Genomic DNA, 17,272 nt, shown 5'->3' on the forward strand with positions numbered 1-17,272 from the left:
TTGTGGGATGCCACTAAGTTCCCTTATAAAACATTGAAGATAACTAAATTATACAAGAGAAATCCCATGCGTGTCTGAGGACTTCCTACAGCAAACAAAAGTGACAGGTCCTAGCCCATCCCTTACAGTTTTGAAGGAAGCACACAATGGAACTCTAGAGAAAATAATCACAGAACTGCACAGGAACTGTCCAAAGAGCAGAACACACACACACACACACACACACACACACACACACACACAAAACAAACACATATTTTTTAAAAACGCACTTCTAGGCCTCAGAGCTGAGGAGCTCTGCTTCTGAACTGACAGATCAGACAAGCAGAGCGCTGGGGCGTTTAGCTAGACCTCATCATGCCAAAGGGAAATGTGAAATGCACCTTTACCAGAACACAGATGAGAGTAACAGTGTCAAGAGGTATTCGCAATAGTGTGGTTTAAGTTAAAATAACAAAATCTTAAAAAAAAAAAAAAAGCGCCAGAGCCATGTATAGATATGTACCAACAGCTGCCAATGACTGAGATCATTTTTCTAATTAGAGGCAATGACTGAGATCATTTTTCTAATTAGAATGCAACTCTAGAGTGGGTTTAAAATGTAAGGAGTGTCATGGCCTGCGTCACACTTTTTGTTACTGTTTTCTACAGCATGTGGTTTGTAATCCAGTTCCTAGCACACCGTTGTTTGCACTCGTTGCAAATACACTTATTTTTATTTTAAAAGAAAACTGCCAGTTTTCTCAGATGCCACTCATTCTTTTTTAATGCTCTGCATCCTGTGAGCTATAAAAACAAGTCTTGCCGGTGATGATGAACCCTGTGGCAATCTGTCATTTGACTGTCACAGAATGGCAGTGCATGTGGCTCCACCTACCATTCAGAAGAATTTGCTAAGTTCATTCCCATTGTTCCATGATTTGGGTGTGTTCCCCAAGTTCATTGTGTCAGAGCCCCAGTACAGGAATGAATGGTTCTCTGGGAGTTTATCTTTCTTCCCTCCACACGTGGGTACCTGCACCGTGAAGCCATTACCAGATGGAGCTACCCGGTGTTGGACTTCCTAAGCTCTGCAATGGCAAGACAAAGCAAGCTCCAATCCCTTAGAAGTTTCCCAGCTTCTGACATCCTGCTATGGAAATGGAAAATGAACTGAGACGAAAACTTTTATCCCAACTGACTGCCAGATCCAACGAAGCACTTTGAAGAATTTATGCAATTTAAGAACTTCTCCAGCTGTGGAAGGTATTTTTGCTAAAGGCTGGTAAGGTATTAATCAGCAATTCACTAATATTCTGAAAGAACAAATTAGCACTGTCCCAAGGACACTGCACTAAGTGTCTTAACCAGACAGTCTTTGGTACATTACCATCTGGTTCACTTTTTCCTCTGTGACCAACTTCGGGTTCATGGGTGGCACGACTTTGCTCTGCAACCCCCTGATCATTTTCACCAGCCCCACCTGCACAGTTCCCATGGACTCCTCAAGGCTTGCACTTGTCGTTTTCACACATTTTCTTTGTTCACCTAAAGGAAAGAAGGGGGTGGATTTAGAGCAGATAACAGTTGCCTCCTGCAAACAGGTCATACAACTTTTTAACATGTTACGGTGTTTTGCCTGGACATATATCTGAGCATCATATACATGCAGTCCCCAGAGGGGCCTAAAGAGAACATTGGCTCCCTAGACCTGAACTTATAGATGGTTATAAACTACCATGTAGGTGCTGGCTTTGAACCTGAGTCCTCTAGGATGAGCTTAACCACTGAGCCATCTCTCTAGCTCCAGATCATACATTATTTATAGCTTTTTTATACATGGGAAAGATTAGAAAATCACATTTAAAACTATGTCAAATGCTCGGAAGAAAAGCACATTAAACAAAGAGTTGTATTCCGTGTGACCAGATACATTCTTATCCATTTTAGGCCAACTATGGGCTTTTTTGCTTGGGAAGAGATGAGTACACCATTGGCTCCCTCAGTTTGTCACACTTAACTTCCAAACAAGATAAACAGACGCTCCAGACGAGGCTCGCTCTGAACCCTCCCTGTATCATCTTGGGCCACTGAGTTGAAAGTTCCCCATCCACGACAATCAACCCTACAGAGAGATTAAACATGGGGCTTCTGGTCTGCACAGCTGGACAGAGACAAAAAGTTAATACAAGTGAAAATAACAATTTTCAAAAGGAAAGAAAAAGAAAAAAGAAAAGCAGCGGGAGTCAAGAAGGAGAGAACTTAAATTTTATGGTCATAAGTAAGTCACTAAACACATGTGCCGTCCCAAATCCTCGCACTGTAATAGCCCTCCCTTTGTCTTTGGTGTCTTGGGGGGGGTCACCTGAGCTCCTGTGGTCACTGCGGCTGTCCCAGGGTGTGCTTGTCAAAGAGATCTTCTGCCATATTGGGTCTGGGGGCTTCCACTTCGTGCCAATGGGCCATGTGGTCACACAGTTCTTTAATCTCTTTCACCTGTTCATTTGGGGACTGAGTCTTGATGAAGGCACGTAAGGGAAGCTTATTTGTGCCAGTAGCCAGGATGTTAGTCTAGCATTCTAAAGTAGTCACTGGGCTTTGATAGAGTGACTTATTAACTAAGGCAACAATGTGGCAGCAACTTACCCCCCCCCTTTTTTTAGTTCTAATATACTTTCACACAGCCTATGTGACATGGCTTTTTTTTTTTTTCATTCAGAACAAAACGTAAAAACAATAGCTCTGCTCTAAACAAATTATGTTCAACATATATGAAGAGCTCAAAATGACATCGGTCCCACTTGTCTTAAGTCCTGGCATCATGGGGATGACAGGCAGCAAGCCAGTTATGATGACAGGTGATGGATGCAAGGTAATTGACCAGCTCATTAGCATATTTCCATCTCTGAGCCACCCTCAAAGGAAATCACAGACAGGGTCAACCATCCTCATGGTAGTCCAGGAGAGCAGCCATGCTGTCTGGATACATATTTTCACCAATAAAAAACCGGTAGTTATTGAAATTCTGCAGCCCCTGTCAGAAAAGGTTTTATTCTTTCTGGTCTCTGTCCCTCAAGTTTGCCTTTGAGTGATTTTGTGCAATCATTACATATTTCTTACATGATGTTGGTTTCCTTTAAGTGATAATTCAAGACAGAATCAACACTACTCGGTTCTACTCCTTTGGTGTGTTTGCTCTCAGGCCTTTGGTGGAAACATTTCCACTGTTCCCAGACAACCTCTATGTCCAGGTGCTCACAGCCAGAGGTCTCCTGGATCTCCTAAATGTCAGAGAGCAACTCTTAGGGGCAGGTGAGGTCCTGGGAGAGCATCAGTATGGCAGGTGGGGGGAGATGGCAGTGGTTCTGAGAGGGAGCCCAGAGCCCAGAACAAGAGCTGGGCAACCAGTGGAAGCAGAGAGCAACTAGGGAGGCCCTCCCAGTTTTGTAAGAAGCAGGCCAAAGACTTTACACGAAGCGAGCTCCTGAATTGTTGAGGCTACAGAAAAGCATTTGATCGTGGAAAGACCCAGGGAAGATTGCAGGCAGGATCCCTTCTGTATTAGTCAGGGTTCTCCAAAGGGACAGCACCAATAGAATGAATACAAACACACACACGCCAAGGGAATCTATGAGACTGGCTTATAGGGTATGGTTTGGGTAGTCTGGCGATGGCTGTCTCACAACAGAAGGGCCAAAAATCTGTAGCTGTTCAGTCCGAAAAATAGGTTCTAATCCCTGAGAAGCAATGCTGTGACAGGATGGACAGGCTTGCCAATGAGAGTGTGAAGGCAAGCAGTCAAAAGCCACTGCTTCCTTCTTGTGTGGTCTTCTTTCTGGACTGCTGTATGACCCAGGTTTTGGGTGGGTTTTCTTGCTTCAATTATTAAGATTAAAAAAAAAAAATCCCTCACAGGCATGCCCAGCAGTGTGGGGTTTAGTTGATTTTCAATGTAATCAAGGCGACAACCAAGAATAGCCATCACACCTTCCTGAGGGATCTACCCGAACAGGGTTCTCAACCAAAGAACCCCCTCCGGAGGCTGAATGACCTTTTCACATGAGGTTGGCTAAGACCATTGGAAAAACATAGATTTTTTTTTACATTATGGGTCATAACAGTAGCAAAATTACAGTTCTGAGGTAACAATGAAAATGGTTTTATGACTGAGGGGTCACCACAATGAGAGGAACTGCGTTAAGGGTTGCAGCATCAGGAAGGTTGAGAATCACTGGGCTAGGTGAGCTTCAGCCGGTCAACGAACTGAACATTTTCAGCCAAAACACTGGCAATGGGTATGTCTTGCGGTCAGCTGTTCAGCTAAAACTGAAATGAAGCTGAGGATGCGAGACCAACTATTCAAACATTTTCTATGAAAGCCAAAAGAATGGAACTTAAGAAGGGAAGAAGAAAACATAAAACCAGAAGTAAACTGAGATCATCGAGGGCCATACTCGTCACAGGCAGGCGTCACGCTGACATCACTTATGGAAAGCCCGTAGGACATCAGTCAGTAGTATCTGTTTGCTGGCATTTGTGTATTTGAATCACTTCTCCCTTTGAACAAAAGCTATGCTTAGGCACCTGAAAACACAATACAGTCTAGGTGGTGGGGTACTATTCTGAGGTTAGGTTGTAAAACACTTTACGTCTATCTTGGTACCCTCTGCCTCTCTGTCTCTCTCCATCTCTCTTTTCTCTCTCCTCTTTTTCCCTCTCTCCCTCTCCCCACCTTCTCTAATCACCAGCTGCCATATTGTTGGGTAGCCCAGAAACCCGCCTAGGAGAACATACAGTGAAGAGCCTGAGCCTGCCGCAACAGTGTGACTGTGCTTAAAAACGGGTCTTCTGAGGCCCATGGGCAGCTGTTGAATGATTGGAAGGTGATTTCTAGACAGAGTTCAGACCAGGTAATTGCATGCCTGGAGCTGCATGAGAGGGGCCCAGATAGGAGGCACCCAGGCGTGTTCCACTCAAATTCCTAAGACAGGAACTGTGAGGAAAATAAATAACTGCTGCTTTAAACTACTTTGTTATGCAGCAGCAGCTAAATAACAGAGGCATTATAAAGGATTTAATATAAAGGAAACTACTGGGGCATAAAGGCTTGAGGTCTGCTCAACTCTCTCGGGAAGCTCCATCGTGTAGGTAATAAACCTTTCATATCTCCTTATTGGTCCATGAGTGTCTTTCACTAGCCTGAACATCCTTCAGATTTCAGTCAGGAAGGGGCATTCTGTTTTTGAGAGATAACATTGCCAGAAGCAATTAAAAAAAAAAAAAAAGCAGGGAAACCACAGTGAGATCTAACCCTGCATACAGCCATTGTTATAAGGAGTAGGGATTACATTTCTCACTAAAGAGTGGACCATTTTTAATGGATTAAATAAAAACAAAAAGAAACACATATAATGCTAAAAGCCATGTTTCACGCTTCAAAACAAAGATATAAGGAAGATATAAGCAATAGTTATTGTAGAGTAATGTAAAAACATCTATCAATCAAAGCAGAAATTATAGGAGATGCACAGACATATCAGCACAAATTATAGATTTTTAATATAGCAGATGCAGGAAAAGGTATGTTAGCTGGACAAAATATAAGTAATATTTATCAGATTTGAACAATATAATTTGTTAATTTCAGGGATACGTATCAAGTGATAAATCTTAATATCATAAAATAGACTCCTTTAAGAGCAAAGGAAACAGTTGCAAAAACAATTGATCATATGTTAAGGAATAAAAATGGCAGTAGGTTCTACAATCTATGATGTTATAAATAATAAATACTCTGGTTATAATGTGATAAAACTAGAAATTATAAACAAATCCCAGAGAAATGTAAAAACCTTCTACTGTAAAACTTGGATGTGGTAATTCCCAGCTGTAGCCCCTTTTCCCAGGAAGCTGAGGCAAGTAAAGTAGCATGAACGCAGAAACAGTCTGAATATACACAGTGAACTCCAGGCCACACTGGGCTACAGAGTGAGACCTTGTCACAACCAACCAACCAACCAACCAAATAAATAAATAAATAAAATCCTCTTTTTCATGAACAACAAAAATTAAAAATCTATGGAAGAAACTAACCTATCAGTTCTGTTTGTACAATTATAGTGACAAAGTTAAAATGGTGTTATGAAATATACTACAAAGTTACATGTTATATTTCCAAAAATCTAAATCTATGTATTCTGTACTTGTATTACTAATATGACCAACAATATATAGATACATACATGTTGGGTTTTATTGTACACATGTGCCCAGCACCTCTATTCTAGGAATCTACCTAAATGATTTACTGATTGAAATATGAACTGGTATACAAAACAATGAACCTGGTGACCTAAGGAGAGATTTGAGGGTCACAGTAGAGCAGACAGGAGAGAAGACTGCACAGAACGCACCCCTATTGTGGACTTCTGAGCTGTGTGAATGTTTTACATATCAAGGAGAAACAGGAGAGGGGAAAACAGATTCTTAAAAATTGAAACCAAACCAAAACAAATGAACCTTTCTGTATATCAAGCTGGTGTTATGAACTCAAGAGAAAACAACTCCAGCTGACCTTAGAGCTGTGTCTGGACTGTCCTGTTCTGCTTGGGGGATTTGCATGGAAAACATAGGAGGCAGCACAGAAATCTTAGCATCCACCCAATCAATGGCTGTTCATTGTCAGAATATTAATGATATTTTAAAAGTAAGTATTTATGTCAGCATTGTTAGGAACCAAGTGTTTCAGCATAAAAAAAAATGAAAAATTGTAAAATTTCTTATAGTAGAGAGCTGCATCTCTCTTTGTATAAAAATATGTTGGGTGCTGAGGACCGGGCCCAGAGCATATGCTTGCTGAGCGTGCTTTACAGCAGGGAGCTAAGCCCAGCCCTGGAGAGCCCACTGGCTTTCTTGCAGATTGAAAGCTCGTGGTGGCTTTCCCTGTGTAATAACATGCCTAACTGAAGCAGCTGAACGGCAGCCGAAATGACAGCCCACAGACTGTGAGTGTGAAATGCCCTTTACCTCTCTAAAAGGACCCACAGCTCCTAGAATCTCATGTGAGGTTGGGGACACATGTTGTGAGGTGAACCTAGAACATTCTATCACCCATACAAGGAAACAAGTACAGGCTGCCAGAATGGTTTCAAGGACCTGGGACAATCTTAATGCCGAAAGACTCAACCCCAGGCAGGTAAGAGGCCTCCTGTACTCTGCAATGCACTGCACCGATAAACCCCCGTAAACAGACGCCCAGACCCAGTTCTAACTAAGCTTCTAGAGCCTCCAGCCAGGCAGCTGGAGAGAAAGGAAATGGATAGACAAGACCTCCTATAAGAATACAGTTAGGCTGAATGTGGGGAAAATTATAGGAAACAAGAAGAAAGGTTTAGTCCAGCAGTGAAGTGTTTAAGGAGCAAGAAAGAGAGGCTGAGTATGAAGTAGAGTCTTTGACCAACACGTGCAAGGGCGGACCTTGTTTGGCTTATGAGCCTCCAGATAAATAAGAAAAGGTAAAAATCATCATTGTTCAATGAATTAAGGATTTTTATTTTTTTAACTAATTAAGATCCCTTCAAACCCTATCCATCCCCAAAGCTTGGTGGCTCAGCAAACTTAAAATACGCTTTAGAAATTGTTAGGTGGGACCATAGCAGTGAAACTGGTTGCTTATAAAGAAGTTTTAATCTATTAGCAATATCTAGAAAAAAAAATTGTAGGTAAACAGGAATCATGTCTGAGCCTGGCCTTAAAACACTCCAGAAAAAAAAGCATGTGTGTGCATATCTATATATATGTGCATGAGAGAGAAAGAGAGAGATGAAACAAAAATGGGAAATGTTGTGAACTCCTGAAGTTCCCTCATAATATACTTTCTAATATGTATACTTTACAATTTTTATAATCAAAATGTATACTTTAAAATTTTTATAATTCTATAATTAAAATTGTTCTATTGCTGTGAAGAGACACCATGACCAAGGCAACTCATAAGAGGAAACCTCTAATTGTGGGCTTGCTTACAGTTTTATAGTTGTAGTCCATTATCATCATGGCAGGCAACAAAGCCACCTGTAGGCAGGTGCTGGAGCAGTAGCTGAGAGCTACATCGTGATCGTGATCCGTAAGCAGGGAGAGAGACTTCAGGGCTTCTGAAACCTCAGAGGCCAGTGACACACCTCCTTCAACAAGGCCAGTCTCCTAAGCCCTTTAATCTCTTCAGAAGGTTGTCACTCCCTGCTGACTAAGCATTCAAATATCTGAGCCTGTAGGGGCCAGTCTTACTCAGACCACCACTCATGGGGAGGGGGCTCAGTCACTGAGTGTGCTGCCCAAGCCTGAGGCCTGAGTTCAAGCTCCGGAAACCACATATCAAACAAAACAAAACAAAATAGGTACAATGGCACACACTTGTAATCCCAGAGCTGGGCAGGTGGAGGCAGGTGAGTCACGTAAAGACAAGTTACACAGTTCTAGTACAGAATGGCATCACACAGAGTAAGCATGCCCGTCCTAAAGGAGCACTGGGGCAATAGCAAGGAAAAGCTGCACCCAGAGAAAACCCAAATGCCACAGAGCAAACCCGCTGCTCTGTGTCTGCCATCTGGAGCCAGGGGTGGCATCATTTGGGCTCCACCCGTCATTTCCTCCTCTCCAGGTCACTCAGCCTCTCTCCTGGGCCTGCCCCTCTCCATGCTATCCTCAGCTGCCGAGTGCCAGCGGCTTTCCATGCCACCCTAACTCTTGCATTCAGCATGCCTATGAAACTGACTCCCCACGCAGGACACTGACAAGTTCTGCTGCCAGATCAAGGTGCAGCCAAGCCCTCTTCTGTTTGCCTTGATGGCTGAGGAGGGAAATGCTCCACAGGGGGTTGCCTTTGAGCAGGAAAACCCTTCTGCAGCTTTTCTAGCTGAGACTATCCCTTCAGATGAGTTCCCGTGTTTCACAAGTTGAGAGCTTTCATAGATGTGGCCTTGCTCTCAAGGCATTTTTCTTATTGTCCCAGACATCAAATTTCTCTTTAACTCTACTGATCTTTTTTTAATTATAGCTGCTTTTTCTAACCCTACCTTTTCTACAACTTTAAACGCACACATGCACCTTCCCCCCCCCCCCCCCGGCAAACATCATTTTTTTTTTCATATCTTTCTTCTGGGTCACGATAGGCCTCCCTGAGAGCAATGAGGAATAACCAGGCCACAGTCTGGATATTTTCCTGTCTGCCAATCTCCTCCACTAAACAACTTAATCTGTTACCTTTGGATTCAGCCTCACACAAGTTCTCATGGCATAGGTAGAATAAAGCCAAATATTATCTTCCAGAATGTTACATGAATGCTCTCTAGCACAGTTTCTAATGAACCGTTGCCCCCCTCTGAAACATTCTGAGCCAGGCCAGCACTCTCCCCATTTCTCTCAGAATTCTGGTCTGAGCAACTCTTCCACAATAGCCTATTAGTTTCCACTTAGGGCATCCTAAAGTTTTTCTATCCTACAGCTCCAAACTCTTTCGCATTCCTCTTACAAGCCTGTTGCCAAAGGCCTGGGAACCACACAGTCAGATTTATCACCACGACAGCCCCACTCCTTGGCACTTTTTGTATTTGTTTCTTTTGTTATTTTTATTGTTGGCTGTTACCAAATATCTGACAAAAAGCAACTTAAAGGAAGACAGTGTTATTTCGGCTCGTGGCGGAGGGGGATACAGTCCATCATGGTTGGGAAGGCATGATGGTGGGGGCATCTTGCAGTTGAGGCTACAGGAGTGTGAGGTAGATAGTTATATCATATTGGCAGCCAAGAAGCAGAGAGGGGATCCGGGTTACGTATCTGGGTTTCTCCTTGTTTCCCTGTTTGAAACACTTCAGTCCAGGATCACATCCTGCATGATGCTACAGCTCACATTCAAAGTCAGTCTTTCCTCTTCAGTGAGTCCTCTCTTGAAGCATCTTCATAGACGCAGCTACCATGTGCCTTGTAGGTGATTCTAAATCAGTCCAGCTGATATGATGACCAGCAAAAATACTTCTATATAGGATCATTATTTCTTTTTATATCCATGTTCCCAGATACCTAGCAAACGTCAAGTCATCTTATAAAAGCCACCCCTAAGTACTCTGGAAGAAAGTCTTTCTTTGGTACAGCCGAAGAGTGCAAATTACTCTGCCTTGCATATACCTCAGGCATCTCATTTCAGCTTTTTGCTTTGTCTTCCTAACCTAAATGTCAACTTTCAACTTCTAGCAATGCCACCTAACAGGAGTTTAGGTTAGACAGTGCTCCCTTTCTGGGACCTAAAGCTCCTTTCAAAGAATAAGGAAGAGACGGGAAATGTCTTCCCAGCTAACCCTTAGGAACCAGGACTGAGGATTTTCCACTAGAGCTCGGCCTTCATACATTTGTACCATCGGGTTCCTTTTTTGTGATGCTTGGGAGTAGCACAAAATTTGTTTTCCATACGGAGTTATAGTCTCCTCACTCTTAGGAACTCACAGTAAAGTCAAGGCTACAAGAGTTCAAATTCAGGGTGGACTGCTGCCTGGGAAAGCAGAATTTCATGATGTGTGTTATTAAATCGGTGAATGTCTCCAGATGCTACAGGGCTGTGTGCTTGTCACATTAATAACTATCATGAGCTCCATAATCATGCCTCCCTCATCGTCTCCACGCTTGTTCTTTTATCCTAAATGCCTCAGAATACATTGCCTTCTGTCTTCCCTTTTATCATCTTCCATTTCCAATCCTGTATCTTCTCAGAAAAGAGAAACAGAAAATGGTAAATTTGCTCCAAATTGAATCTCAGAAATGCTAAAAGCCTTTCTAGCCTGTGAGAAATATATGAACTGTAAACAAATTTGAAACATCTTTGGTGCCAAACACAGCATTTCGCATTTATGATATATTTCACTAGTCCACAACCTTTTAACACATTTTAACAAACAGAAGCTTTGATTGGCAAAAAATGCTTCTCCCCAGTTAGAAGTTATTTTTTTTTTCTTTTCAGAGAGAAAAATAAAAACTGTTACCAATGATAAACAAAACCTCATTTCTACTAGGCCCAAAAGTTCTGGAGTCATTATACCTGGAAGTTAATCTCCTTGGAGCCCAGTAATGACAATGACAATAGAGTCTACTGTGATAGTTACCGGCTGCCAATTAGAGTGTTCCCAAATACAGGACAAAACAACACTGCCTACATGATGCTTAACTGGGTTTATCATTGATGCCTCAAGTTCCAGTGATCTAAAAGATTTGTAGGAAGTTTGGCTGGGTGGTTTTGACATGGGCTCTCTTATAAGATCATAAGTCATAGATGGATCTAAAGCTACATAACCTGAAGGCTTCTCAAGGGCTGAAAACCCAAGATGGCTTACTCACAGAACTAGGAAGTCAGGCCTGGCTATCCATACAAGGCCTCAACCCACCCCCTATCATGACCCTCTCATTGGGGCTGCTTGAGTGTCCCCCCAAAGCATAGAGACTGGATGGAACCAAAGTATGCAACCTAGGAGATCGTGCAGAGACATAAACACAGTGTCATTTTCAATCCGAACATCACATAACCGTCTACACATTATTGACCATGCAGATGGTGTCATTTCAGTGTGGGAATGACCGCATCAGTCCATACACATCAGGACCAGGGGGACTGAGCACCATCTTGGAAACTACCTCTCCACCTCAGGTGATTATTAAAAAGAGTAAACGTGGTGTATATGAAAGCACTCTTCTCAGAACCTGGAATATAATCTTCTTGATGTTACCCTTGTTATACAGTTCGGGTAGAACCGAAACAGCAAGAAGAAGAAGACCTAAAGGGAAGAAAATTTTGTTTGATTAATCTTGCTTGCTGGATGTAAATGTGAGAGTTGACAGGGGCTCACGCATCTTCTGCCTCTGTGTTCACAGTAGTGTTAGGGGGCAGCTCTTCCGTGGTGGGATGTGAGGCTGAGTGCTCTGCTAGCAGGGAAGCATCAGATGGAAAGCACCGGCGTCAATACAGCACGACTTTTGTTGCTGAGTTGGGGATTCTTTGGGAACTCACTGAACAAAACGAGTAACTTTCATTTTATAATCCTGCTTCATCTCCTGCTCTCCTGCTGTCTCTAAGTCTGCCATGCTTCTTGGCTTTCTATTTGTTTGATCTCTTTAAAATTGGATTATTTCGGGTGTTACTGGTTTCACAGTGGCCTCTGCTCCCTTCCCTTTCAAATACTTGTTGAAAACAATGTGTCTCTGCGGGGTGTGTGACTTCTTGCATCTCAGGTGGATCAAAGAGAACTTTCAGAAGGAATCCTCTTACATGACCCATGCCGGAGGAAAGTAAGATTCAGATATACAAAGAAAAGCAACTTTCCCAAGGTCAAATTACAGAGAACTGCTTTTTCACAGGAAAATATCAAGCATTGAAAACTTGTTCAAACTGTAGAAGCTTCTAGACCTGACACAGTGGGAAAGTCAAACAGCAAACTAAAAGTCACATGGGAAGAAAGTAACAGCTACAAAAAGAAGGGAAAAAAGCTCCCAAATGTGCTTATTGTGGTCTGTGAACCTAATTTAAAACATTTTTAAAAACCTATCATTTAAAATTTTTTGTATTTTATTATATTAATTGTATAAAATAGTCTGCTTCATTCTGATGTTTTCATTTATGCATATAATTCTATAGCTAATGTCATAACTATCAGAACTACAGTTGCAGGGCTGGGCAGATGGCTCAGCCAGTACAGAACATGTGCCTCAAGCATGAGGGTCTGTGTTTGGATCCCAGCAGCCATGTAAAAGCCACACATGGTCGTGAGTGCCTGTAACCCCGGCACTAAGAAGGGAGAATAGACAGGCAGAAGCCAGCATTGTGAAAAGCCAGCCATCGTAGGGTGCACCTCCAACCCTTGCGTGGGGAAAGGGAGCAGATACAGGCGGGTCCCCGGAGCTTGCTGGCCAGCACTCTAGCCAATCAATGAGTTCCACAAACGAGGGGGGAGAGCAATGAGGAAATGGGGAAAAACAGGGCGGAGTTTAATCAGGGAATAGAAAGAGATTAACATAGAAGAAGGAGGGAGAAGGGTAAAATAGCAGGAAGGATGTCTGGAAGAGTCATAAAAAATCATTCTGTATCTATCTACCTAAGCTTATTGATAATACATAAAGTCTGTTATATGTATACATATATAGTTCAAATAAATTTTCTGGGCTGACAATACACCACCCCGAAGGGCCACTGACTATCTAACAAAACCCCCACACAAGATATGAGAATCTTACTTTTGAGTTGTTGTTTAGGATTGCACAAGAGACTCCCCAAAACATAGCCAGTTGCCCCTGATTGCTTCTCAGAGATGGAAGTTAAGGGCCTATTGTTGAAGACATACTATTAAATTCAGAAACAAGACCCAAGGATCCAAGATGGTTCTGACTTGAAATCCTCCTCCCTCTGTCCAGACACAAAAGATAATTGCTAGATGAGGGTCTTATCTCCAGATTTTTTTCCTGTTTAATATGATCTACACGTGGAAACTAGGAAACCAGAAATTGGCCATTGGAAAGGAGATGAATTCAGTTCAAAGGATGCAGGTGAATGAGAGTAGAAAGGGGGACTTCTGGGTGCAGAAGTGAAATGATGGACATGCAGAAATGAGGGGCCACGGGCACGCTTAGAAGACAAAATGGAGCATACAGGAATAAGGTGCTTAGAACTTTTCATCTCATAATCCAAGCTAAAAAAAAACTATAAGAGAAAACAGTAGGATATACGTGATAAAGAATTGGGGGAGAATACTGGGAACTAAAGGTTTAAGTGGGGGTGGGGGTAGTGGAAGAGAGGAGGAACGGCCTGTGGGTTAACAACAAGCAAGGATGTAGAAAACTTTCTGAAACTCTACTATAAACATATACAATAATTATAAGTAATATATGTTACAATATGTGTGTGTTTTAAAGACATCAGTGAACAAAGCTTCTCCTAGAAGACGTGAGCTATGAAAATGTCAGTACCAGGCATGAGTTACTTCTCTACAGGCTATTGCTCAGAAAGTCCCCTGAGGCACCCAAGACAACTGGGCCGTTGTCATTGCTCTTGGTTGCTTGCCCATCAAAACTCGAAGGTAGGACCCACACACTGTTTCCAGGACACGGAAAACTTGATATGGAACTGGCCCAGAGACTCCCAACTTTCACAGTGGTCAGAAATGGTATGCGGAGTTCTGGAGGAGAAAACACATTAATAGTCTTCCGGGACTGGACCCTGAAGGCTGCAATACCGACCTGACAGGCAAGATGTGTCACTGATGCAACAGTGGAAAGATTGTTGTTGGGGCAACCATCCACTCTCGTGACTGGACCTGATGCCTGCCCTACAGGAGGGAATACACACCTGTACTGTAAAAATGGCCCAAACCCAGTGTTGCAGAAGGCACAGGACCTAGAGAAGAACATACTAATGCTGTTCTTCAAAATGGTCATATTGTCAAACTGCTTTCTGAACATGTGTGTTTATATCCATAAAGGAGACATTTCTTATTACAATGTTAATTATTAATGCAGAGATGAATTCCAGTTCCAAAGGCCAAAATTAATCAACTGTGATGTTCAGCCATTGATGGACCATCTGGATCCACTCCCACCCAGACTCTCAGGCTCAAGGAGACTTTGTGGAAGAGATGAGTGGACAGAATGTAAGGTCTGGAGTGGGGGGAGAAGTTCATGACATGCTGTCTGCACATGGCGTGACTATCACACTCATGAAGCTGTCGTTCCCTGCAAAAGACAACAGCAGTCCACAGTCCAACATGGATGGATGAGGGCTGCCAAGGCCCCACGCCTGAATGCACAGCTATGGGTGGCTGATCGCTACCAGGGAGGGAAGAGTCTCTTTTCATGTGGAATGTGGCCGCACATAGGGGCATCACTAGTTGGATCAAGGAGTGGATTTCAATGAAGGCTTGAAGTTCAGAGGGAAATGTAGTGAGGTTTGAGGGGAAAGCGAGGGGTAGATTTTATCAAGAGGCTTTGTATACATATGTGGCATTTACAAAGAATAAACAGAAATTAAAATAAAACTATGAAATTTTAAAGGCATAAATAAAAACATTATTTAAAAAATGCCTCACACAGGCACAACACAACAAATTGTTAAATTACAGGGGTTAAACCTATAAAATAATCACCCAGGACAAGAAACAGAACACTGCAGTGCCTTCTCTCGACACTAAGCTCTTTCTACCAACCACAGGGAACCTTGCTTTTGAAGGTTTAAATCTTTAAATCTTTCATGATTTAAACATACATCCCTGAGCTTAATAGTTAAGCCTGGTGCTTAATATTTGAAAGACTGGAATCACCCAGTGTGCACTCAGGGTCCAGCTTTATACCTAATTTGTATAGATATGGATTTGATACAGTTCTGTTCACTGTAACATTTATTTGCCCATTCTACCACTGATTACCATTTGGGTGGTTTCCAACACTTGGATTATAACGCCATACACACTTTTGTGAATGTCTTTCCACAAACAAGGACAAGCAAGAGTATACATCCAGGAAAGGAACTGTCAGGTCAGAGCATGCATTTAAGACAGGTCTCTATACATAGACACACATGTGAACATGCATGCACATACAGCACTCATCTATTCTTTAAGCGTCTGGTGAATATTAGGCAATTTACATCATTTTATTGAAAATACAATCTGCCATGAAGAAGAAACTACCATTCATTGACAACTCAAAATCCTTTGGATCTAAATATCCAGTCAATGCTAGCTTCTTCACATCTTACTACCAATAACAGATACAAAGACTGTCATCTGCCAGGTTACCAATAACCATTTCTTAAGATTTTACATTTATCTATGTATGGCCTGTGCACGTGTCTGCACATGTGTATCACATGTGGCATTCAGAGGACAACTTGCAGGAGCCAGCTCTCTTCTTCCACCATGTGGGCTCTGGGGATCAAATTTGAGTTGTCCGGCCTGACAACCAGCACCTTTAGCCTCTGAGCCATCTTGCTTGCCCTGGCCTAGTACTTCTTAGTGGCTTTGAGAGAACACTTTTCATAACACTTGCATTGGTCCTTCATTAGACAGTCCTTTTTGCATCTAGTCACTGTATTAATTCTTAAAATCTGTAGAATTTTTGTAAAACAGGGAAGTATCTTTCCATATGCTTAAAGTGAGTTAAAATAATTTTCTTGTCTCTATTTTGCTTGCATTCAAAATTGCATTCTCTGTCAGATATTGGGAGGCGGGGGGGAAGATCCAGAATATATAAAGAACTAAAGAAGTTAAAAAGAAACAAATCAAGTAACCCAATTAAAAAATGGGGTACAGATCTAAACAGAGAATTCTCTGTAGAGAAATATACAATGGCAGAGAAACACTTAAAGAAATGCTCAATGTCCTTAGCCATCAGGGAGATGCAAATCAAAAGGACGCTGAGATTTCACCTTACACCCATCAGAATGGCTAAGATCAAAAACTCAAGTGACAACACATGCTGGAGAGGATGTGGAGAATTGGGAGCCCTCCTCCATTGCTCGTGGGAATGTGAACTTGTATAACCACTTTGGAAATCAGTCTGGTGCTTTCTCAGACAATTAGAAATAGTGCTACCTCAAGATCCAGCTATACCATTCCTAGGCATATATCCAAAATATGCTCAAGTATACAACAAGGACATCTGTTCAACCATGTTCATAGCAGCTTTATTCATAATAGCCAGAATCTGGAAACAACCCAGATGTCCCTCAACAGAGGAATGGATACAGAAATTGTGGTACACTTACATGATGGAATACTACTCAGCAATTAAAAACAGGGAACTCATGAAATTTGCAGACAAATGGTAGGATCTAGAAAAGATCATCCTGAGTGAGGTATCTCAGAAGCAGAAAGACACTCACGGTATATGCTCACTTATAAGTGGATACTAGACCTATAAGATAGGATAAACATACTAAAACCTGTACACCCAAAGAAGCTAACCAAGAAGGAGGACCTGGGCAAGATGATCAATCCTCACTTAGAAAGACAAATGGGATGAACATTGGAAGTAGGAGAAAACAAGAAACGGGACAGGGGTCTACCATAGAGAGCCTCTGAAAGACTCTTCCTAGCAGTGTATCAAGGCAGATGGTGAGACTCATAACCAAACCTTGGGCAGAGTGCAGGGAATTATATGAAAGAAGGGGGAGCTAGTAAGACCTGGAGAGGACAGGAACTCCACAAGGACCAAATATATCTGGGCACAGGGGTCTTTTCTGAGACTGAGTCTCCAACCAATGACCATA

The 17,272-nt window shown here is 42.2% G+C and overlaps 1 protein-coding gene across 1 annotated transcript in view; it reads right to left on the reverse strand.

Moving 5' to 3' along the window:
- Positions 1 to 17,272, reverse strand: part of Hydin (HYDIN axonemal central pair apparatus protein) — a 355,607-nt gene that overhangs the window by 318,902 nt on the left and 19,433 nt on the right. The window contains exon 2 of the mRNA XM_021632513.2: positions 1,370 to 1,527. Within this exon, the coding sequence (XP_021488188.2) occupies positions 1,370 to 1,527 (158 nt within the window). The remainder of the gene's footprint in view (positions 1 to 1,369; positions 1,528 to 17,272) is intronic.

The sequence above is a fragment of the Meriones unguiculatus genome, chromosome 10 (genome assembly GCF_030254825.1).
Source record: "Meriones unguiculatus strain TT.TT164.6M chromosome 10, Bangor_MerUng_6.1, whole genome shotgun sequence".
NCBI lineage: Eukaryota > Metazoa > Chordata > Mammalia > Rodentia > Muridae > Meriones > Meriones unguiculatus.